Below are 25,793 nucleotides of genomic sequence, written 5' to 3'. Positions count from 1 at the left end.
TGAAAATGAAAAGAAAAGAAAAAAAAAAGATAATTATACAGAGTAGAACACACCTCACCAATTGCGATATCTGAAATTACTCCAAACACCTTTGTCAATCAACGTCATTAAAATCAATGAGCTGTTACTCTATTCTGTATAATTACACACTCAATAAAAAAAACAGAGAAACGATTACACCACCTAGTACAACGAAACAAACAAACACTCATAGAACCACTGACTCACCACATGAGATCTATGATGCTGATGATGCATTGTATGATGATGATGATGTCTCTTCTCCTTAGCGTGATGTTTAGCATGATGCTTGTTGCCCCTGTGCGGTGGATAAGTGTGATAAAAGATAAGGTCGAAGCAAGCCTGGCGTCACCTGACCTCGGCCATCTCACACTTGGACACTTCAATCTGCTGTTTGTTCGGATGATTCTGATGACTGGCCACGGTCAACTGAGCCGAGCAATTGTTCTGCATCTTTCTAGGTGCCGTGGTGGTTGTCTGTACGCCGGACACGTTGTTCGATTTCTCGTCGTTGTTTTGTACAGTGTTCTTTTCCAGGGTCAGATCGTTCTCATCCAGGTCCACCGTGAAGGCGATACGATGATGAGCAGGCAAGATTTTCACGCTCGAGCCGATCGGCGTGACCGTGGTGGCTGGATCGAGCTTCACCAGGGCCGCTTGCAATTCCAGGGCATCCATGTTCGTCTGATCGTTAGGAAACGATCCAACGGTGATCGATCGATGTCTCAATCGGACGACAAACAACGATCCGATCGTTCAATTCAACAACGATACTCAGTTCGATGACTCGTCGTCGAGATATCGGTTGACGTTCAGTGAAAACGCTAGGTCTTCCATTTGAAGGAATCGTTCTGTTTTTTATCTTGTTCCCGTTAAGAAACCGCTACTGTACACCTCTTCACGTAGATATTTTAAGAGGCAGAAACGGATCGTAGAACAACAGCTTCGCTCTACAATTCTTCACCGTCGTGCATCGAATCATCACACAAAAATGCCTGATTCTATTTTTACGCTTCTTCGCCGACGATTATGATCGCTCTTTATCATAGTCGCGTTTTTCGACCGGTAGACAAGAAATCGAACAATCTTTTATTTCACTTTTCGGTGGCAAACTTTAACCTTTTCTTATCGTATCCTCTGTAAAAAATAATAATGCTCGTCACCTCCGATTCGACGATGGTGCTGATGTCGCTCGCTTCTTGCTTTTTCGATTCTAGTTGCAGGCTGCTTGCAACTAGCGATGGGATAGAAATCACTTCAAATTTCATTTGAATATAATTTTTTATATCATAAGTCAAAATCTCAATTGAATTTTTATTGTTATAAAAGCGTTTTAAAATTATCCAGTGACTAAACTTCCGATGAATTTCTGTTTTCAAATAAATATCTAAATGAGGAGAAATTCTAAAATAGATATGTACTTAAATTGTTAGAATATTTAGAGTTGAAGACGATATCGAATACCCATCGCTATCTGCGATTTTCCGATTGTTGCCGGTCATCCGAGTTCACGGTACGGTTCGCAACTATTATTTTTCCGGCAGAGGATCGCGTGACCGCTTCGTTCCGCGTCGGTGAACAATCTTTCAGATTTACCATCAGCTTCGAGCGTATTCTAACATTCCATTCGCCGCATCGAGCGGACAAGTTTATCCTCGCGAGCCGGATAAGATGCTGCCGGCATGAAATGGAAAGCCTAGCGTTTTGCCAGCCTCGTTACCGGTATCGTCCTTCGATTCAAAGTACAACGAGACACGAACCGATCGACAAGCTGTGTTTCTACTACGCTTTACCATTAATTAAACAACGCTCGTTAATCTGAATAAACACACTAGCTACTTGATGAGGAAAAAAACGGCATCAATCAACGGCTAAGTAAGAGAAAAGCAGAACAATGGCTACAAGCTTCGATCGATGAGATGATATAATAAATACTTGATTGATGATCGATGAGGGGTTCAATTGGATTCGTATGAAAGAGAATTGACCAACTGTACTTACGTCGATGCCAGTAAAAGCCTTAAAACCTGTATTGAAGATTCGGCAAATTTATTTCAAATAAAATATCAGAAATAATCAACTCTACTCTACAAAAGATGAAATTAAACGAAAATCCATGTAAATTCTTTAATTATTCCAATTTCATCTTACGAGGTAGAAAATAATACATCTTTCCCTTTGTCTTCCAGCTTATCAACAATCTTCCTACTCGAAACAGTATACAAAGTGTTTTATTATCCATATCATAGCAGAAGATACCATAACAAAGTGTCTAAACGATCAAGGAACGGTATAAAATTCCACGCGTTGTATTCGCACCCGACGTCGGATGTATTTCCTGTTTGCAACTGGAGACGCTAGCGTCGCGGCCATGATTCATACGCTCCATAACTACTGGGCTACAGATAGAAGCAGTGAAATTTGCATACGACACCCTAGAGGAGGCAAACACCTCTCTCCCTCCTCTGCTTTTTTCCCTTTTTCATTTGTTCAACGAAGATCGATCGAAACCAGAGACTCGTTCCCGAGTCCGTGGGTGGATCTAGCCTGCTAGCAGATCGCTCAGTGTCTCGAAACAATCGATAATCACCGGGAACGATTCGAGGAAGATGATGATCGAGCCAACCCTACGAGCTTCGTATAAAGAAACTGAATTTAGGATTTTGTCTTCCAGCGATGATGTTTAAACGATCCTGTCCTCGAAACGAGCCGCAAATTAATACCACCTATTAACGAGATTGCCCCGTTCGCGAACGACCCCTTCTTCGGACGGTGGAAATGTTTTCTATCCACTTTACCGAGTTTTATCTTGCTTTATGCCCGACTGGAAAGGTGGCGCAGGTATTCGTGAAAGGAATTCCAAGGGCACAGGTCTGGACCTCGAAAGGACGGTCAACGCACCTCGGGGTCCTTTGTGTGATTCAGCCGCATTTCTAAATCGTTTTCACCGACCGAACGCCCGGCTCGTTCACCGGAGACACTTTGAACGCCCACGGAAATCTGCTTGATCCAGCTTCGCGTGAGAATGGAATTATCGTGTCCCGTTTCAATGGAGAGCTTTGTCATCGACACTTGGAACTGAAATTGTTCTTTGATCACTAATAACATGGATTATTGTTTCAGGAAGTGGGTAAAATAGATATACCATTTGTGGCTGACATTTTGTGACTAAATTTTAAAAATTTTAAGGGGGAAGGTTGTCAAAATGGCCCTTGAATCGAATTATCAAAAGAAAACACTGTACACTAATTTTTAACCCTTTATCACAACCAGGGTGATAGAAGGGGGAAAAATCGAAATTCCAGTTTTCAAAGTCCCAGATCCCAGCTTCCAGCACTCTTCATCGTGCTCGACGAAGAACAAAATCGACTTATGACACTTGAATAGCGTTCCTCATCAACTGCGCCCACTTGTCGTTATTGTTTTTAACGGCAGCTACACGATGTTCACTGGCGTTGTTCGAACCCGGTTACTACCGTCCGGGAAAGAGAATCACAGGATGTCCCCGATGACGAAGCGGTCGATCGTTAAAGGTGGACGTACCCGCGGAGTCGAGTGTCCCGAACAAAGGATCTGGAACTGGACAATGACTCTCGACGACCTTTGCGCAACGAGAAGAGAATCATGGCCGAGCAAAAGAGAATCAGGAAGGCCTCTTTACCGAGAGTAATGACAACTTTGCTCCCTGTTCTAACTAGTCACCGTCGAGCCGGAGCTAATTAAAGGGCGTGGAAACTAGGTGGCTGCTCGACTATCGCCACTGCCATATTTCTTTTGCTATAGATCAGATGACGAAAACTGTGAAACGTTCAACGGTGTGGCACTTTCGAACGGTACAATGCGGTTTGACAGCAGAATAATATCACTGAACAGCATAACAGTAGCGCAACTAAGAGGGGTCAGAAGGGTCAGCTGATCCCCTCCCTCGTTATTAGGAAATTAATACTGGAACCATTAAAGAAGTCAATGGTTTGTTTCAGGTTTCTTATTTTAAATTATGAAATTTATTGAAGTGGTTTTGTTGAGTTATACATTGATTTCTGTTGAGATGAAGAATAACTGTATAAGTTAACTTATATTTGTATTTTCTTTGCCTATTTATTTTTTATTTAATTTTGAATTTAAAAATCAATGTACATTGAACATCGGTAGTTCTAGTGTTAAAGACCTTTTTTTCAATAAATACTAAAGAATTAAGAAAATTAGACTCAATGTTATTATAATGCTTATGAAGTATTAGAAAAAGAAACGTTTAATCCCTTATTACACCACTGCAGTGTAAGATTAGAGTGAATAGAGAACCTTTCACTCTTGGAAATAATAAAATGACTATTTTATAAATAAATCGGTTTATTTTCCTATTAGATTCCTGATTATGACACAATTTATAATTTATTTCATATAAGAAATTTATGAAGTAGCAATGTAAATCATAGAAAATATCAATATAGAAATTTAATAACGACCGTCTCGTATGAATTATATCGACACACGTGGAACATTCGATTATCCTGGTTAAAGTGGGACATGTTCATATAAACGCTTTTAATTAAACACATGTTATAATTGGCACGCGGGCCCGAAATATAATTACAATCGGCTGGTAGCCGCGATGAATACAATGAACAAAAAAATGAAATTTTGAATCGCTCAACGTAACACGTAGCCTTTGATTGGAAGAAAGATTGATGAGTCACGGAAAAAGCTTCCATTCAATTCAAGTTTTTATTAACGAATTCGATATACATATACGTACATCAATTCAGCAATATACTTTCCCGTTCAATCGGTAATTGGCTTTTTCTATAAAAACTTCTTCTATTCGTCTTCATTCGTTTCAACTACCTTTCATAATTTCTTGTTAACCTTCATATATTTCTTAGAAATAGTTGCACTAAACATTCTTGCGAGTAACCTACTTTATCACCTACTTTAAGATTTGCACTTCAATTAATGTCAACAGCCTGTTAAGCTATTTTCATTTAAAAATTAATTACAGGAATTAACTTCTCAAATATTTAATAGTCTAATAAAATGCAAAAGAAATACTGTAATCAACTGTTAATTAAAAACAATTATAATATAGGTAGAAATAAACTAATAAAATAAAATTCTATTACATATCTTTAATGTCCCAACTATTTACCCATCTCGGATTTAACAAATCTAATACTCCTGTTTAACAAAGTTTCTCCCAAATCCCCAAATCTGATATAATAAAAGCTTGTCTCACAAATGTTTTCCCATTCCACCCTTTCCTTAATCCAATCCTACAGAACCTTTAACACCTTGTAATAAACACTCTTGATCGAGTTACAAATCATTTTTCCATCCAATATTGACAAGAAATTACGAACGTAGCTCATCATTATCTGCCGTGATATCAGCTTCGGTTACGCTCTGTTAAGAAGCAAGGTTACGACCATCTGAAGCATATCTGTTCGTTAGAAAATGGTGGATCACCGATAACGATGGGCGGATGCTTTTATTATTATTTTTTTTTTTTTTTCATTTACTTTCTCCGTACTTTTTTGTGCAAAGGCTGCTACTTTCCGGAGTTAAGTGGGGTTACAGAATGAGGGTCACTTCCTATGGTCGTACAGAATCCAGCCACGTAAGTGCTAAGTGCAAGCTGCGGGGTTACCACAGAGATTAACCCAACAACGCCAATAATCGAGTAATAACGAACCTGTGAAGCTTGTTCCACTCTTATCCACAGCCAGCTTGGAAGCGACGTTTTCCACGTTACACGCGTGTCGACTACGTTTTAGAACGGGTTGCTTATAATCAGACATCAATCTGCTTGCTGATTACTCGTTCGGTTAAATGAATACAGACACTGGTGAACGGGTATCGAAACCGGTCGAACGATTTACAAGCATCGTATACTCTGGTTGTTTGATCTCACTTCTGAGAAGTCTTTGGATCTAACCCTTTCCCGGAAAAGCCCTGACTAATTTTTGGTTTGTAATAGCTTCCATTTAGAAGACTGTTTGATAGAAATTGCATAGCTCATTTTAGTCCACAGCTCTTTGATTCGTAAGTTCGAGCAAGGCTTGATTAGAGAATAGGGTTAATTGGAGGAGTTTAATTAGAGCTTAAGAGAATAGCTTGATTAGAGAGGAGGATGTGAATGCTAAAGTTTAGAATATGTGAACTTCTCACTGGGGTATCTAAATAGAACTTGGATTCAATTTTCTTCATTTAATAAATTAAACCAAGGATCTCTTTAATTGTCACCACGCAGCCCTTTTGTAATTTTTCAATTTCTATTATTCCGTCAAAGTTATTTACAAAAGGTCCTTTATCATTTTGAAACATATTTTCACACCTGTGCACAAGTAACTCCCGAAGAAATGAAATTTCACACGTGAAAAAGGCAACCGATCTAATGATCGAAGAAATCTACCACTTATCTCACTTCTAGCTAGCGATAATTATTAACAAAAAGCACCTGAGATTTTCACGTTCAAAACGCCTGTTACCCAGGTCGATCAATCGCGATCATAAATTCACCGGCAGCTCGAGATCTGCTCGAGCATGGCCAATAAACACGACCGGTTAATGATTTATCGTGATCTCGTGGCTGACGCACGTATGTTCCCTATCTATTCGCTCTCTATCGCATTCAGATCATAGTTTTACCCCTGTATTGCTCCACGGATCGCGAAACAGAACGCTTTCTTTTACTAAATGACAGTCTCTGAGTCATACTCGAGCATTCGTGTGCACCAGGAACCGAACTGACCACCAGCTGCCTTTATCGGGAACATTGACGTAAAAACTGAAGTTTTTTAACGTTAGGTTGCTGCACAAATTCTATTGGTTAATCTGTAAGTGTTAACAAATACACTGATTTCGTAGCCTTTAAGGAAACTTGCTAATGTAATAATTATTATATTTCTTATGGTTCATTTTTATTAGATTCTCTGTTCCTTTTATGAAGAATTAGTTGTAATTATTCTACGTGTGATAGCACTTTGTACGAATAGGAAATGAATAAGCAGTATTGGGAAAATGATGATGCCCTGAACTTCTATCCTTCCCAGGTGGCTCCAGGGAGAATGACGATGTAAGGAAGAGAGTCCCATATATATAGATCTGCGACCCCCCACCACTTGCGTATGAATATTTACGCGGGAGAATTTGAATTAATATATTTCTCAGTTATATACTAAATTTTATAATATTTAATAATTGAAAATAATATTATTTTGTTTCTAAATCACTTTTAATATTAATAGTATCAAAATTAAAATTTTGAAAATTCCTACTTCCCTATATCACCATTTTTCCCTGAGAAACCTAATTTATTTGCGAGTGTACGTGAAAAAAGAACAAAATCTTTCGTGGAAATTAAATTCTAACTCGGATCGTTACGGAACATGGTGCTCTTATTGGACTGAATAGTAATTAGAATTAATCATTTCCGCACAGCTCAATGTAGGCTAATTAATGCTACCTGCTACTGAGAACAATGATAATGATGATGAAGATAGAAAAGTGGAGCTTATTTATTATTTCTCGAATTGATTGTTATGATAATATGTATCATGATTAATTTTTGAAAATTAAATAATCAATATTTGTATGTGGGCATTGCATTGAAATGGAGCATTTGATAGATAATACACCATAGAAATTTCAAGACACCTAACTAAAATTTAGAATTCCAAGAAAGATGATAGCTATTAGCTACCAGGAATTTACCAACATATGAAGATGAAAAGAGGTCGAGAGGTCATTAGAATTTCATAGAGGAGGATTGGCGGACGGAGAGATCAAGGACACTTCAAACCACCCTTTTTTTTATTCAATGAATTCTGGTCAATTCTGCGAATTCTATGGGCTTTCCAAAAAAGTTTTCATTTGAAGACGAAAATGGGTCAACTCTTATGTACGAATAGTTGCAAACAACAATTTTACTTCACAGCATTTATATCGTGGTTTTCTTAAGAACTTAATCGAATTGTAATTTAATAATTCCAAACTGATATGGAAAAAATTATACGTGTAATAATTAAAATTAGTAGTTAAGTTAAAAATATGATATTTAATTATTGTAGGTAATAAATTACTTAAAATAAACAGAAATAAACATCTGAGAAAATGTATTTTAAATTATTTTACCATTTAAAACCGTTTTCTACCTAATTTAAAAAGAATTCATTAAAAGTAACAAGATATCATTCCACTTGAAAACACAAAGGCAGTCATAGCTTAAAACGCAAGTAACCAGAGAAATAGAACTCACGAACCGTACAACTTCTTTGAAACAAACGTTTCTCCGTAATTTCACCTACATTTAGATAACAATGGTCATTGAATCACATTCTGCGTCTAAAAAATCTTCAACGATCAAAGTCCTCTATTATTCCGTCGTGTGTTATTCGCCGTATGGAAGCTAAAAAAATCGATAACGACAAGATACCTGCATAAATTCATAGCACGCCAAGGAAACGATATCGTATCGTATCGTGTACTGACAAATTGTCCAAGAAATCGAACCTGAATCTCGACGGATATCTCAACACGTTGCGTTGTATCAAAAGCGACTGTCGATTTTCTACAATCCGTTCAAAATAAATAAAGACACTATGCTGATAATAAATAAATTTTAGATATTGTATTTATAGAAAGTATTCCAACTTTCATTACACTCGATTCGCAAAAATGAACAACATAAAAATAAGAAGCCAAATAATATTTTACTTGATAAATGTGTTAAGAAAGACTAAATATTAATTTAAATTCAAAAAAAATTGTTAGTATTATAAGAAATTGTACAGATGTAAACATTTTGACTTTTTAATGCAAAGAAAACATACAAGTGTAGATACTATAAATTTATATTACATGCTTTGAAGAAAAACAAAGTTATTCAGATTAGCTTGAACCCGTATAAATGTTGACAAACATGGTCTTATGTTCTTAACACAGACGAAAGCTACAAATGTCTATAGATTAGAAGAAAAGAAAAATATTGTTTACCATCAACGCATAATAAATATAGAATATTTCGTGCGTACACGGAATCGGATTTAATAGTATTTTGTATGCAAAAGCTTGAAAGAAGAATAAAACCGAATAAAATTGGTGGGATCGGGATTGAAAAATCTCTGAATGATATGATGACGAGAATCGTTGAACGTTTCCCTTGTGATTCTATCCAGCAGGTCGATTCATTTATAATTTAAGCGTCGATTACCGACCATTGATTTCAACGGATAAAATTGACCAACAAAATACGTGAACTAGAGTGTGAAATATTTACTTAACCTTTGAACAGCAAAGCCTCGGTCAATCATGACCCAAATTTATAAATATTATACAAGGATATTAAACCTGAAGTTAAATGTATAATTTTTTAATGAAAAGCTTTCACATATTTGAAGAATAATTTTTAAAGGGAGAGTCTAAAATTTAAAAAATAAAAATAATATGAAAATTCTAGTTCTCTCCATGGTCCAGAGATAATATTTGCAGTATCAAAACAATGAAACCTTTGTAGGTCAACGAACAATATAGGTATTCCGTATTACTACTACCTTCCCTTATACTAAATAATAAAAAAAATTCTTTATTACATTCTAAATCGACTTCCCGAGCAACGTTCGTATAACAATTTTCAAGCGATCGAATAAACTCAAACTATAATCACCAGAAGGCTCTTCAGCTTTTCAAACATTCTCTGCTCCTCTCCACGTCCTAAACTCGACCCAAATTCACCCACCTAGTGCTCCCTGCACGATCGAACTTTCCCTAATAATGGCATAATGCAAATCAACGGTGCAATTCGACCAAGACCCATGCCTAACAGTTAAACGAATGCATCTCTATTACCTCGTTCAACCACAAGCATCGAAATACGTGTATAACGTGAGCGATCGTAGAGAAACAAGAACACCCATATTTTGACCGTTCCCAGATCCACGTCGATGGATCTCGAAGCTCTCGTACCGATCACGTCGAGGTTAACCCCGTATTATTATTTCCGAATAGCCGAGCACGCCCCAACTAGACTTTTCCCAGCAGTGGCGCTAAGAACGCGGCCAGAACAACGGTTAACCCTTTAGGTATTACGTGTTAACATAGTTTTCAAAGGAAATCTATTTTCTATATTCGATTTTCACAGGATGTCGGTTAATTCAGACACAAGGTAGGGTCACCTACGTTCAACCATCATTGTAATTTAAATATAGCTTTCTTAGAGGTAACGTTGGCTCGTCTCTTTTTATACTTCCAATATTTTAAATATATTTTGTTATTAGTTTGTTAGATGATTCAAATATGGAAATTGGAAGATTTTCCACTATTAACACATGTGGGATATTCAGACATCAGGTCTGAAGGGTTAAATCGCCCCCCAAGACATAGCCGTTGAACAGAACTATCTGGAGAACTCCTCCAAAGACGGTTCAAACGCAAACGCGTGTCGTTTTCAGATATCATCTGATTCGCGTCGTGTATATTTGATAAACGTATAAAACCTAACGGAAGAATCGCGAGGAATCCGCACGAGGCGTTGAAAGAATACTCGGCTGCAGCCTGCAGCAACAGAAACGAGCAACAGAAATCAGCCTGGAGCGCATCGCGTCCACCGATCGAGCTGGTGTTCGCCAGCGTGTAGGAAGACGGCATAAATCGAGCCGCGTGTTCCTTTTATTATCTCGAAATCAATGGTGCGTGAGAACGGAGAAAGTGCGCGGCTAATGAGATCGAGATATCTCACGTGATCCGTCGCCGTTCTATTCTCCGTTCGGTTCGATCGGAATCCTGTTTGACCGGAGCCCACGGGACTCCCGAAAAATCACCGTCCACTATTCACACCTTCCTTTCCTCCTCGCCTCTTCTCGGTTATTTTCCGTTTCTTCGCCAGCCTCTTCAGATCACGAGAGATGATCGATATCCGCAGACACTGACGGCGTGCCGCGAATCACGAAGGTCGTGCCGAGAAAGGGTGTCGCGCGACCGAGAACTACTTCGAGGAAAATCACACGACGTGCACAATGTCGACGCCGTAAACGACGAACCAAGACGGAAGACGGAAGACGACGACGCGTTTCAACGCTCAAGCGACACGACTTCACGCTGGACCACCCGCAACCCACGGTTCCTCTGATCCTATTCGCCGTCTTCTACCTCGCGCCGTGTATACGCCGATAAACCACCCACCTCCTACCATCCCCTCCAACGTCCCCCTTCAACCCCTATAGCCAACCCGATATAGTAGAATGCGGGGAGTTACTAGGGTGGGATCAATATGAGGTTGAGCGAACGCGGGAAATTCGCGCGCAGGTCCTTCTACACCCTCCACCCTGCACGATACCACCCCTCTCGCTCCTCTGCCTGTCCTCTGCCCACACCCTTTGGCATTCTTTCTCTAACCAACGCGACTTACGCCTCTCCACTTTCCTTCGCTCGCCCCTACGTCCATCTTTCTTCGATTTTCTCGCTCCTTTTCATCCACCTACCGACGCACCATACAACACGGTCTCAAGGTATGGGAATCAAATTTAATGTGCCATTTTTTGTACATAAAGTGTGGAATTTTATGAAGGTGCCGGGGTAGATAATAAATTCTTTTTCATTTTTAGTAGATGATATTAAATATAGAAAAATGGAAATTTGTTTATAATTTCTTTTCGGGTTCTCTTTTTGTACCTCGACTTTGGCCTTCGTTGGAGCAATCTACCCCCAATACCGACAACCCCACGACTGGCCTGCTTTCAACCCTCACCTGATCGTCCACGCACCTCCACCCAGTCGACGAATCACTTCGTGTGTACAACCCGTTTTCCACTTTGGTCGAGAAATCCTCTTTGATAAGGAGGCCTGGAGAAGCTTTTTTCTCTCATGTCCCTTCTTTTTGGAGAGGATTTGATCTACAACCCCTCGTGAGCGAGAAGCTCTTGGAAAATTGTGTTGTCAGAATGTCTTGAATGGACCATTTAAGTGGATCAATGATTTTGGAGATATTGATTTTCTGAATACAGGTGGCTTTTAGAAGACAATTTTCTCTTATCCTCCTTTTTTATATTTTAATTGTAAATAAATATTGTCTAGCGGATCCGTTTAACATTTCTGTGTGGACAAATTTTTTTTACTTTCTTTACTTTATCTCCATTTTTTCTTATGGTTACAGTTTGCTTATATTAGCCATAGAAATGATTTATTACAGTGCAAAGTGTACTCGATGCTAAATCAGATGATTTAATATAAGAGGAAGGATATAACATTTTGAAAATCGATATTCTAGTGGTTCTGTTTTCACCAAATTTTATGCGACCTTCTCTTTCGATGCAGATGCGATTCTGGGAAGAAAAGGGGCCGATTTCTATGCGTTCCTCTGTCGCGAACTTCTGCGAACGCTGTTAAATTTGCACGAAACGCGGACTACATTTCCGTACATTTTTCAGACGACTTCAATAGAATTCTGTTCCCAAGAACCTGGCCGAATGGATTCCTGGATTATGCATTCTCTAAATATTCTGCATCTACCATATTCTCGTAAAAAGTTCAGCTGAAGATTTTCATGATTCAAACGAACAAACAAGAGTTTGAACAAATAAGAGTGAATCAAGCGTGCTTGTTCCATCTTACGTTCAACTCGTACCGTGATCAAATATTATTCTAATGCACCTATATTAGAAAATGTAAATTACCTAACAGACAAACGACCACTTCTTTTTTTATTATTATAAATACTAAAAAGTTGAATAATTTAAAACATTAAAAGCTATAAAAATTATATTGTATGATAAGGAATTTATTCCAGTTGATAGAAACGAATCTTGTTACATTAATCATGAACTACGAACTTCAACTCCTAACAACCCATCAACGAGTCCTTTTCTTTTCAAGCAACTCTGTAACCAGAGATGATCAAACGAAGTTGGATTGCATTTACCCCATTACCGCCTTCACCTTTCTGGAAGTCGTTCCTCGAAGATCCTCATTAAACATTTCACTGGCAAAATTACGACTCGAGTTTATCCCGGAAGTTCCATGGGAACGATGTTTGTACAGCGTTATAGCTAATGAAAAATTTGCAGTGGCTCTTCTGCAATTGATAATCAATTTTCGGCAACGTAGGGTATATATACACGTCATCTGCAACGAAAGGGTTAATAATCGCTTGGAAGGAATGTTTTTAACCAAAGGGATCTTCTTCGGTGATAGTACTCTAGGAAGATAAACGAGCCCTTCTGGGCTACAAACGACGTCCGCGACGATGAGATTCGAGGGGTAAATTGGAATTCGGCCAGAAGAACGTAAATGAACGACGTCATCTTCGTGGCTCCAGTACGACCAGGGTAATTATTATCGCAAACAGGACTTGGCCTAGGCATGATCGAAGCCTGTGGATTCCATGCCCGCAGATGAATGTACAGTGCCTGATAGCCTGTTATCGATATAATAGATAAACAGGTTGCGGACAAGCATCTGCCAGAGAACGGTAGTGCTGCGGCCACGAATATGAGGAACGCAAATTTCTGCGATAAAATGATAATGTGGCTTTGTTGAGACTTTGAGGGCATTAGCGCGACTAGGTGGGGAATAGGGTGGACTGAGGACCCCAAACATGGGGACTAGTTCCCTTATTACTGTAAGATTCCAAGGTTCTAACGTTCAAAAATTCTCAATTTTCAAGTTCTCAAACTCTAATATTCTAATGTCTTAATTTTATAATTTTATAATTTTATAATTTTATAATATTCTAATATTCTAACGTTCTAACATTCTAACATTCTAATATTCTAATATTTTAATTTTCAATATTATAATATTATAATATTCTAATATTCTTACAATCTAATATTCTAATATTCTAACAATCTAATATTCTAATTTTCCATATTCAAATGTCATAATACTCTAATATCCTAATATTTAAAATTAGCCTAAAATTCTAAAGTCAGAGTATAAACGTTACACTCCGAACCTGACAAATTTAAATTCGAAATGTAAAATTAAATTACTCGAATATGAAACTTTTACAATCAGCGAACGCGTAAACAAAACATTTCTCCTAGGATTCGCGTGACAGTAGCGATGTAAATTCTTTTTTATAATAACAAGAGGTATATTCGTGTTTTCTGCGATTAAAACGAGCAGTTTTGTTTTTCAAGCATTGACCAGCGACAGGGGAAAAGAAAGAGATTGGTCGAGCGTGGTTTATAAGCGGATGTCACGAAACGAATGAAGTTTTACGACCACGGTTTATCGATCGTTGGACGAATAAAAATGATTGTACGATTCTAAATAATTGTATATGTACAGACGGATAATCATTGCCACGTGTACATGGCAAAGAATAAGGCAAAAGCTTCAGGCATCGTGACAATAGTTTGCATTTTCCTTCCAGAAATGTAAGTGTTTCAAATGGACTTCTATTTATACTATTTGTATAAACGAAGACATTTGATGGTTTCAATTTATTAGTACATTTAGCTGATTTAAATTTCAACCTCTCGTTTCTAATAGCATACAATATAATGGTAGGTACTTTATAGAAAGAAAATATGCGCAGTTCTTCCTTACAAATAGCTTTAATAAGAATAGTTAATAACTTTGAATTTTTGCAATTTTATATAAAATTATTCCAATTATACTATCCATGATACAGCTAGAAAAATTTGTAGCATAATGGTTTCAGACACGGTGGTAATGCTTACTCAAATAAGTCGTTTAATGTTTCACCATGGAATTCATAAAAGTAAGAATGCCGAGTAAAAAGGTATTAAATTGTACGAGGAGCAAAGGCCGCATATTTATATCGCAGTTAATAGTTACCGCGGTATGTACGAGGTAATTAGCTGGGAAATTAAATCACGTTAAACCGGCGGGCTCATAACAGGGAACCACTGAACTATGTGGCAAAAGTATGTGCATGATTATAATGAATCGAAAAATTCATAAACGTGTTCAAGTTTAAGGTCAACATCTCTATGGATCATTAATATCCTTAATATTATTTTCACCGTTATGTTTGAAAAATAAAAATAAAAACCTATACAAAATTAAAATAATAAAATAATAATTTCAATTAAGAAAGTAACTTGAACTTGATTAGTTCAAAAAATATCTTAATATTTGGGAGTTTATTTTTAACATTAAGCAACTAAAACGGTTTCTAGATTAAAATTTCGTATCATTTTCAAATTTACAGTGTGGGTGATTGGTGACACTCTAAGTACTCAATACGTTAATTAAGAATTCGCAATAGTGTGGAGAGAACGTCTATCAATGGTTGGAAGAGCCGCACTGAAAACACATAGACACATACACAAGGATCGAATACAGGGGATAAGCCACACGGCACATTGCGTAATATAGCCTGCTATCCGGACCTACCACAATCTAGGGGATGAGACGAACCATCCATACGAGATAGGACCATTTCCGGCTCAGATCATCCTGAAAATGGCATCATTTATGCCTTACCGACCCAGATCACTTGTGAATCCTAGAGAAAGTGGCAATTAAACTTCGCTAGATTTATCGCCCCTTAAAATCGTAATGAATTTTTCCATCTGAATTTTAATACAGAAATTGACCTAATTATATTTTGTACAAACTTATCATAAAATTAATTAAACAAGAAAATAATACCTTTTACAAAATTTCATAACAGAAAATATACTAATCTCTTTACAGATCCTTAATTTTTCAAAGTATAATATAATAATTAAAATTATGTCATTAAACTGATATCTAAACCTCACCTGAACAAAAATGTCAGTCAAGCTTGTACATTGAAATGATTATAAACTCGAACCTGTGCAAGCACAATGACCCTACTGTAGAATGAACCACTGTGCCAAGGAAATCCGCAACGGACAGATTCGGTGCAATATTTGCATTTGTAATGTACATGCAGGTGTCAGATAAATGGTATAGAGAAGCAAAGACGCCAGCGGAAGACAAAAGCAATTTCAGCTGTCCTTTAATCCACGTACAAGACATGATATCAAATATGATAAGGTATCTAATCCAAACATTTCTATTACAGTACAAAAGTGTGGTATTACAAATCGGTATTATCCATAGCAGAAATTCTTAAATTTATCAGATTATTTTTAAAAATTTGATTTTACATTTTTCATTTATTTTTGCATATAGAATCATCTCGGATTTACTGGTAGGCAACCAACCTATCCCAGCCTGTATAACTAGCTCGCGAACAATATCAGCCCGTACAATAGGGATCTCTATTACGGTTTAATCCGGCCGTAGGTTCGCCTATGTTTGTTAAACGCGCGAGAGAGCAAGGGACGGCTGACCAGCGTAACAGCAAATTGCAGCCGGAATCTAAATCTCACCGGTACCCACATACTCACCTGAGGAACTACGTACTTGTACCCGCATTCCCGATACAAATGGATAGACTGATACTGTGATTAAGTGGCACGGTATCTCCTGTTCGCGTGCACTCGCGAAACCGTGTGCGAGGTGAGGGTGTGTACAGCTGCGTTGGTACACGCACTCTACGTGCTCGATTAAGTCGCGATTAAGGCTCGATTCACAACGCTATGGCTAATTGCTGAGATTATAATCGACACCAAAGTATTTTCATCTTTTAAGATCATTTTGTCTGCCAGTGATTGAGGTTTGGGGATAGACAAATGGTACTCGAAAAATGGAACCGTTTCATAGACACCTGAAATTTTATGTAGGTGACCACTGTATTAACTAATTAAGTATAAATGGTATCAATAAATGTACAATCTAAGCGTTATATTCCATTAGTTAGTATTCAGGAAACGAAATGCATGATAAGGAAAGTACACCTTTAGATTAGATGTACGTATTAATTAAATTGCATTAATTAATTCGCATCGTACGACACGGAAGCTTGGAATAAAGCTCCGCGTGTAGTCGATTTCTAAGGGATTCGACCAACGGGGAATAATAAATAAAAATAAGAAGGCTTAAACTTCGAATGAATGTCTCATAAATGCTATTTGACATTACTGTTATTAAATAATTATTCAAAATTAACCTATTTGATATGCACAACATGATTTGATGAGAATAAATACGATAGTAACTGGCAGGAATTGATCAAAAACATATTTATATACCCGTGTGATTGTAATTAAGATAAGCATTGTGAAACAGCTTTAACGAGGAGACCCTCGGTGATTTACATAGAACATCGCACATCGCATTATTTTCATCGTACAAACAAAGCATCTTTCTTCTGTGCAAACCGAGACCCGACCACGTGTATGGAATTCCGCAAACATGCGGGCGACAACACCGAATATTTTCGCGCGATTTTCATTTAGATAACGATTGTATGATTCTCGTTCGGTGCTTCGTTCCATTCTATAAACTGAGCGACGCGTGTATGCTTTAGTAATTAAACGAAGGAATAAAGTAACTCAAAAACACGAAATTTTTATTGCAATAATAACGATAATGTTATTTTTATTAATTAATTAATTGAGTTTTCAAAATTATTGCGTTGCATATTAGAATCATAGAAGATAAAAGATTATTAATTGTGTAAGACTGATATGATAATTGACAGAAATTATAATTAATATTATAATTAGTAATTAGATAATTAATTAATTAATTAATCTCTCTTTAAATTCATCAGAATTTATTCTGTTGTAATATTCATAACCTTTGCTCGTTTTTAAATAAAGAAAAGTAATTAATTTGTCCGACTTGTATAATTTGTAATTTGAAAAAATAAATTAATTGGTGGTGTCATCTTATCGGATCGAGATGCAAACTGCGCTCGGTGTTGGTAATACAGAATTCTGTAAGTCGATACCAGAAACGATACTACAGAAATCTGCTGCACCTGCAGTTGCGAAAAGAAAGTAGATAAGGTAAACAGCATCTTACTTCGGAAAAGAGCCACAAAATTCAAAAATTTCCAATTTGAATCTTCCAATATCCTCAAAAACTCTGTACAAAGGAAAAAGATAAATTTCTTAAGAGTATCAATCCTAGAATTATCAAACTCGACAAAATGATGGAATTAAACTTATTTTTCTTATTTGAAATTAACAAAGAATCATTAATTTATTTATTTTCAATTAAAAAATAATTATGTACCAAATATCAATTTTACCACTGTCAAAAAAATACTTCATTTACATTAAAACTCACAAATAAATACCTTTATATTTTCCTGCATTTTCCCAACGACCCTTTGAAACCTTTTCACATCCCAGGATAATGAAATTCGTCACGGGATCGCCTAGATCCTAATCGCTAAATAAATTCTCGGAAAGATCGTATCAGAGGACGGAGAAAAGGGAATGTCTCGAATGAACAGAACATTAATAACACACCCAATAGGCTTTCCAAATCAAAGCACAATTATTTTCGCGGCGACTTGAAACAAGTTTTGACGAAGAGTATCGCAGGACTGGTAGGACCTCCTCGTCGCTAAACTCGTTCTTATTCATTTTCTTTCTTTTCGACCATCTAAGAAGGATGATACTGGTTCTGCGGTTTAGCAAGTGGAACTTCGGCTAGTCTCATTTATCAGATGATTAACGCACTGACCGCAATTTTAAAAAAGTCTCAAAAGGATATTTCCCTCGCGTGGCTTGCCGACCGAGCGACTGCTCGCACGAGCGTGCAAATTTCGCTCTTTCGCCGTACGAAAGTCTGACTTTCCTTCCATCTCGATATTCAATCATCCAAATATTTATTGCTTTTATGAAAATCATAGACAGTTAATTATAGCGTACTGTTTGTGATTTATAGCTCTTAATTATATGTTGATGTGCATATAATTGAATTAAATAAATATGCATAGCTTTCTTTTGGTTCCAAGGAAACAAACCTTTTCAGAAACATTTTCTAATTTTTTTTTTTTTTTTTTTTCTTTAGTAATTGCTATGGAACACACTGCTGGATACACTGCTAATTAATTAACCTGATTATACCAAATTTTTTGTCAATCCTTTTTTATAGGATTTGCAAAATCATCATGAACTTTTTATAGATAAATACATAATATTCTTATGAATCTAATAATGCCTGTCGAACTCGTCTTAGTATCCGTAAAATAAATATATTAAATATATAATTAAAATTTAATTGCAACCTTATTAGATGTACAAATTAATTAATGTGTCTTTTCTTTTTCTTTCAATTGAAGATTTATTTTTGAAATGTCATGGTAAGTCTAATTATTATTGAAGTATATGAAGTTATTGTTATCATATTCTCGCGCCACTTTTCAAATATACAGAAGCGCGGGAAAATATTCAAATTTAAAATAGTAATTAAAAAGGAGTAACGCTAAAAGCACCGAATTAATTTGTACACCAAACAATATTAATAATGTTGAAATGTTTAGGTAGTCATTTTTATTAAACCCTAAGCTTTAAACTGATATATCATCTATGCTATTTTGCGATACCTTTGCCATCAAAAGACTTTCTACGTTTCGAAATTCCATTTGATATGCGCCAACCTAATAATTCCCAGTCGCAATGGAAACTTTTCCACGCGAAAACATTTAATATCGATCAAACTTTCTAACCATCGAACACATCACTGAGCATATTTAAAATGAATCCTCATTTTGCCACTTGAATCATTAATTTTATGGAAGTAATTGAAATCTTGCCGCGTTTCTTCGTCGGCAAATGTATGAGTCAGTTTCGAGTTTCTCGCGGGAAGAACATAACCACGTGCTCGAGATCCGGTTTGGACAAAATTAAATTCGCGGTTAAGTACCATCTGTCCAGACGTGGAAAAAAATCTATGGTCCTTGCAATCGAAATTTACGACTCGCTTATGGAGGGCTAGATCCCTTCTCTCTGTGAAAGCGCTGAATGTGTAAATTATGTTGCACGTTAATGGCGATGAAACTATATTGATAATTATGAACCATGTTTTTGTAACATGTATGTACACGTAACATTTGTAAAACTATCTCTATAAAATTCTCTTGTATAAATTGGAGAAATTATAATAAAAATGTTCTTGATTATCCGACTCATAAGGGTGACAGTAAATGAAGTAAAATTTTGTTAATTAGTAATATAACTGTGCGTTTAAAATTTATAATGTATTCTATATTATAAGACTCCAGTCTGCAACTTTTATTCAAAAAAAGAAGACAATCAATTTCTTCATTAAAATCAAAATTTCTAATAAATGATTAACCACTCTCGTATAAAGTTTATTTAGTGCATTTTGTGAAACAGATAAATTATATCAAAACATAAGAATGTAATTTCATTCAAAGCACAAAAGAGAAAATTGAATAAAAATAATAAAAGGTCATCGAACGAGTCGAATTTAAAGGAACTTAAGCAAGCGTGGACCGAATGGAGAGAGAGAGAAAAAAAGGGTAGAGTGGAGAATGAGGAGCACAAAGGCAACTTTCCGGCCAGCAGGCCTTTAAGATGGAAAACGTGGTACGTCGTGCAGAAGCATAGAATGGGCAGCGATGGCTCAAATGGTCCGTATTTCAATAATGATAAATCACCCTGGTTCGACGCAACGACAGACACGGCCGGTTTGAAGATCTCACCGTGAGATATCACCGTCAGGGGTCTATCTTGTGCCTTCTATCTTATACGGTCCTGTCTCCTCCGCTGCCCTACAGGACGTTTCAAAACCGATCCATGAAGGAATCCCTTTCAGAAGCGTTCTCGAAAACGCGTTTCCTTCGATCTGAGGCTATCGAAGCTTGTATCTTGATTCATCCTATCTAATCTTTCTTGACACGATATTTTAACCTTAACACACATACCTCTTTCACAATGTTGAAATCCTTCAAGGTGTAAGAATGAACGTACGTGCTTTGATTCATTTTTTTATATCAATTGAATACCAACACACATTATTTTCCAGTGAAAGGGTTAGCCCTAGAAAGACCGAGCCTGACGTAACAATTCATTTATAAAGCATCCCTTTTTAATAATAACTAAAGCAAAATCATATCTTCGATACTAATCTTGAAGACATAAGTCCTCAATAAATAAATAATTTTTTGAGAATGTTATTGATGAGAAAAGCAATAATATTTTCTAATTAATGAGAAGCTCGACAAGCCTCCGCCTTAGTTTTTCAAAGATAAATAATTCAAATATCGATATGTCTCACTCTGCCAGTCAACGTGTTAAGTTGTTAAGGGTGCAATTCCAGACACCCTTGGCTTTCCCATAAAGGGATCGCCTTTATTTGTCGAGCAAGAGAACGGTCCCTAATAATTTTCCAACCTTCTCGCGGAAGCACATCCATTCCCTGCTCGCAACATCCTACGTGCACCCATAGGCCGTGTTTGCGGCTAGGGTGCACGACTCGCCGCGAAATCACCGACGAGATAACTGCTACATGAAGATATTGTGTTTTGATGTATGCGCGGGTGGTGGAGGATTATTCAGGCGGCGAGCGAACGCGAGTACATCCTGAGAAGGCTGAAAAGCAACGAATACAGGATGCGGGATCGATGAAAAGGACGCATCCACCGGTTGACTGGCAATAAAGTTCTACCGTGTACCGTGGGAATTTTTCTACCAAAGGATCCCCGTTACTGTCTCGACGCGTTGCTGGAATAATCCGCGTGATGGATGGAAACTTCGACGCCGGGCTATCCGCGAGAAATTCAATTCCGAATCAATGCCAACGCGACAATCACACACCAGGATCTTTCCGCGATTTGTACCGCTATTCTGGAAGATAACCGCGATAGGTATTGTACGCGGAAGCCGATGATCCTTTGCAGAGAAACTGAGAACGAGTATCGAAAGATGTTTCATTTCTGGTGAATTGATTAAGTTGTTGCTGCTTTGATGAATCACCGAGGCGTAGATTGGAATATTGGATCGTTCAGACTGCTGCATCGAATTTATCGGAAGATTATTAGAGGATCGAGAAATTGCGACTTGACATTTATATGAAGATCGAAAGATGTTTACTTTTAGCTGGGTCGAGTGGGTGAAACCTTTGATGTACTGAATGCCACGTCAGGTCAGATGATTCAGTGGCCGATTTCTGCCTAAATATTTCCATCTTATTTTTAGTCGTACAAAAGAATTTTGCGTGGTAATTGAGACAATGAAAAGTCTGTAATTTGCATAATTTTTTACGACTCACGAAAATTATATCCAACCATCAGTTTTCAATCAAATCTGAATAGATACCCAGCAGTTGGGAGATCCGTTGGGAGTAAACCGCGCAGCAGATCAAACCCCAGGGGCGAAACGTTCGAGGATGGAAAAAGGCGTTTTCTGGCTGGGCGATAGTGGACTCGAGCTTTTCACGATCGTTCGCCCGTTTATTTTTGATCGTGCATTAAAATAACGTCTTTCCTTTCGGCCTTACGTCTGGCGAATGTTTTCGACTCTCGCGACTGCCGCATACCTGACTCGCGTTCTTTTCTCTGGCGTGTGCACTTGCAACCATCCTCGCGAGCTTTTGCACGTCATCGTGAGTCGAGCAACCCGCTCGTCAAAATGTTACTTGTCGTGTCTCGAACTCATCCTCGACCCTCGTCGAATAAAAAGCTCCACCAGAAAGGATAAATTTCGTATTTTTTTTTTTTTTTCTCGTTAACCGCCTGCTCGATCGCGGCGTCGAATAAAAATCCGCTTGAGAAATCGACGATAATGCATCGAGGGATGGAGGCAAAAGGAACAACAGCGGTTGATTTTTTTTTTCAGGGTCTGCAGGAGATTTAACCGCGACACAACGAACCACATTGTGCCGTGGATGGAAAAAAAATACTCGTCGAGAATAACTCAAGATAATTGGATATTTTAAGCGTGTATTCGCGACTTAAGGTCAATGCAAATCGCGGCAGCAACTAAGGAAAGAAGATAATGCGGAGAGGTGAAGGACGCGAGCTTTTGTTCTATTTAGATTTCAATATTCCAATGATATTCTACAAGTTTAACGAATTCAATGATTCATTTAACCCTTGAACAGCGAAATCTGAAACAATATAGACTTAAACTCACAAAACATACACAAAGATATTAAGTTACAGTTAAATGTATATTTTTTAAACGAAATACTTTCAGATATTCAAAGAATCATTTTTAAGGGAACAGCCACCAATTTAAGATTGGGGCACTCTCCATGGTCTGCCGTCCGAGGATTAAATAGAGTCCAAATTTCGTGAATCTTTTTTCTAATTAAAGGATTGTAATATCAAAATATGCAATAAAATAACAATTTAAAGCAGTGATTGTGAGGGATATCAAAATATTATCTATCATTATTTACCATCTTGCCAATAGAAGATGAAAATTCATGCGTACCCCTAGCAAAAAGGGTTCCTCCTGTGTTTGAATTGCCTTATAATTTCGATCTAAGAATAAATTTAGATGCCACGAATAAATAATGGAGGAATTTTAAGGGGAGAAAACATCAATCGAGACTCTCGCATGCAGCACGCATTCGAAGCGTGTCGCATAGTTCGAGAAACCTGAAATCCTGCGAATTTAACGCCACATTCCCCGGCTGGGAATAAAAAGAAACTCGGTGCTAGTAATTTGCCGTGGTAGACGTTGAATTAGCGGCAACAGCGGTCTACGTGCCTCTCGACAGACCGCTGGAAGTGGATGTCTGAACCGGATGCGTAGGTTACGCGTCCCTGACCTAGGACGTCTTGATATTATAGAGAGAAAAAAAAAAGGGGGAGAATCAACGATACGGTTGATGAACGATCGCGAAAGAACGGGGGAGTAAAATGTTCGAAGTTACGCGTCGCTAAAATCCTGACAACAAAGAACCAGCTGAGACAAATGGGTACAACGACACACAGCCATAAAACGTTACGACTCGTTTCATTAACACGTTGACTGGCGCAATGAAAATGGCGATGTATGGTACGACACACTTTAATGAGAATTATTAATACACTGACTGGTACGATGGAGCTGTTAAAAGTTTCATTAGGCAAGACTTTTATTTCGAAGAAATTTGATATTTCATTTTTATAAAATTTCATTATTTCTATTACTCTTCGTCTAAGGTATCTAATTGAGTAGGTAGAAAAATTTTGTGACCACTAGAGCAATTAACGTGTTAGCCTGTTAACTAGATCATGCAATGACCACGCATCCCTGATAATCTTATGGATTTTATATTTTTAACCCTTTTACAGCGCACTTTGTACGGTATCGTTCAGAAGTTTTGAGTAGTTACTGAATTTTTACTCAAGCCGAAGAAAAATTGTAAAATAACATTAAGAGATTTTTTTAAATATTATGTCAAATGATATTTTACATAGTAACGAAAATATTCACTTACTAATTCATTTAAAAAAAATTATATTAAAATAACCGAATCTGAATTATTGCAAAGTATTCAAAAAATCATATTTATGCATAGAACTAAATATTTTTATTAATGATCATTAGACAAAACCACTCGAATTTCAATCCCCGTATAAAATCTGAAAATTTGTTTAAATATAACAACTATCTAAGACTTTTGGACGATAGTGTACAAATGCATTATCTAAAATCGATAATCATAGCAGCAACAAGTGTAAAAATGAATGTGAAAGGACGGTAGTATAAAATTCACCCCTAAAAGCATCGAACTAAATAACGGATAAATTATTCATCAAATTTTAACCCTGACAAAGAATGACAAATAAATTTGATTTCTCATACAGTCTCCCTTTCGATCGCTTTAGACCCTGAAGAAACACGTGAACGCGGGTCTTCCTTCACCCTGTTAGCCGTATCACGAATGTTTGAATTAGGTTGCCGCCCCTGACCCCTTATTTCGCTGATCGTGCGGTTGTATCGAACGAAAGCCCGTTATTCTTGGGACGCGGTAGGGTAGAGAGTGGCGAAGGAAGTCGTATTTCTATCCTTCCAGCATCTACTCTATTATTAGTAACCGCTGCAACGTTGGCGGACGGTTCAACTGGATTTCCGTTCGATTTTAAACGGTTGCCGTACCCTCGTAGCCGGCAGCGAGCCTCGATTATGGATTTTCAGCACGTACTTGTGCGGTAGCGCAATTTTTACCCCTTGCTGCATCGAACCACCCCCTCGTGACCGGGAAACTTTCACGCTCGTGTAAATTCGTGGTTCACGACTTCGAACGGTGGAAACAATATTGGCACCACCGTTCAAAACGTGCCGCGTGATATTTTTATCGCTCTACCGCGACGCGTCGCGATATTTCAAGCCGGGTTCGTTGTCTGAAACGTTCAAAACTGTTTACGCGTATATACATCTTCGACGAGATTCAAATCGTTCGAGTAATATTCAACGCTTTCACGTCGTTCCATATTTGGATAAATTATTATCAAAATTCTTCTGTTAGCCGGGAAAATTAATTCGTTCGAGTAAAAAGAATAGGGTAGCGAATAGGTTAACCACTACGTCAGAATTATGAATTTAATTTAATTAAGTAACTAAGAAATGAGAGTAGTAGAATAGTTCAAAATACTGTTAATAATGTAAAACAGCTAACCGAAGTATCGTATTAACAAATTAATTTTAAACATCTTTTATAACCCATTTGATCACGTGGCGTGTTTATGGAAATAGCCACGATGAAATAAAATGAAATAATCCATAAAAATGTACCCTTATTGCAAAAGAGTATATATAAAATTATAACCTTAACCTGGATAAATGGAATCTCGTGTAAATAATTACTTCCTCAAAAAGTTATAAAGAAAATGCATCGACAAATATACAGTACACCCGTCACGATTTCGAGAAAATCCCATATACCGAAATGAAACACGATAAAATACGACGTATAGGTACATAATATCCCCTTGGATGTATTCCTCTCTCGGAGGACTT

General features: G+C 37.3%; 2 protein-coding genes across 3 annotated transcripts in view; both read right to left on the bottom strand.

Annotated features, from left to right (window-relative positions):
• LOC117611661 (uncharacterized) overlaps nt 1-25,793 on the bottom strand; it is a 171,074-nt gene that overhangs the window by 90,465 nt on the left and 54,816 nt on the right. The window lies entirely within an intron of this gene.
• On the bottom strand, nt 235-25,789 carry LOC143305773 (uncharacterized). Its single transcript, XM_076690627.1, has one exon. The coding sequence runs from the start codon at nt 697-699 to the stop codon at nt 370-372; it is 330 nt and encodes a 109-aa protein (XP_076546742.1). The 5' UTR covers nt 700-25,789; the 3' UTR covers nt 235-369.

The sequence above is a fragment of the Osmia lignaria genome, chromosome 10 (genome assembly GCF_051020975.1).
Source record: "Osmia lignaria lignaria isolate PbOS001 chromosome 10, iyOsmLign1, whole genome shotgun sequence".
Lineage (NCBI taxonomy): Eukaryota > Metazoa > Arthropoda > Insecta > Hymenoptera > Megachilidae > Osmia > Osmia lignaria.
Note: the sequence above shows the minus strand (reverse complement) of the source record. Positions and strands in the feature narration are given on the sequence as shown.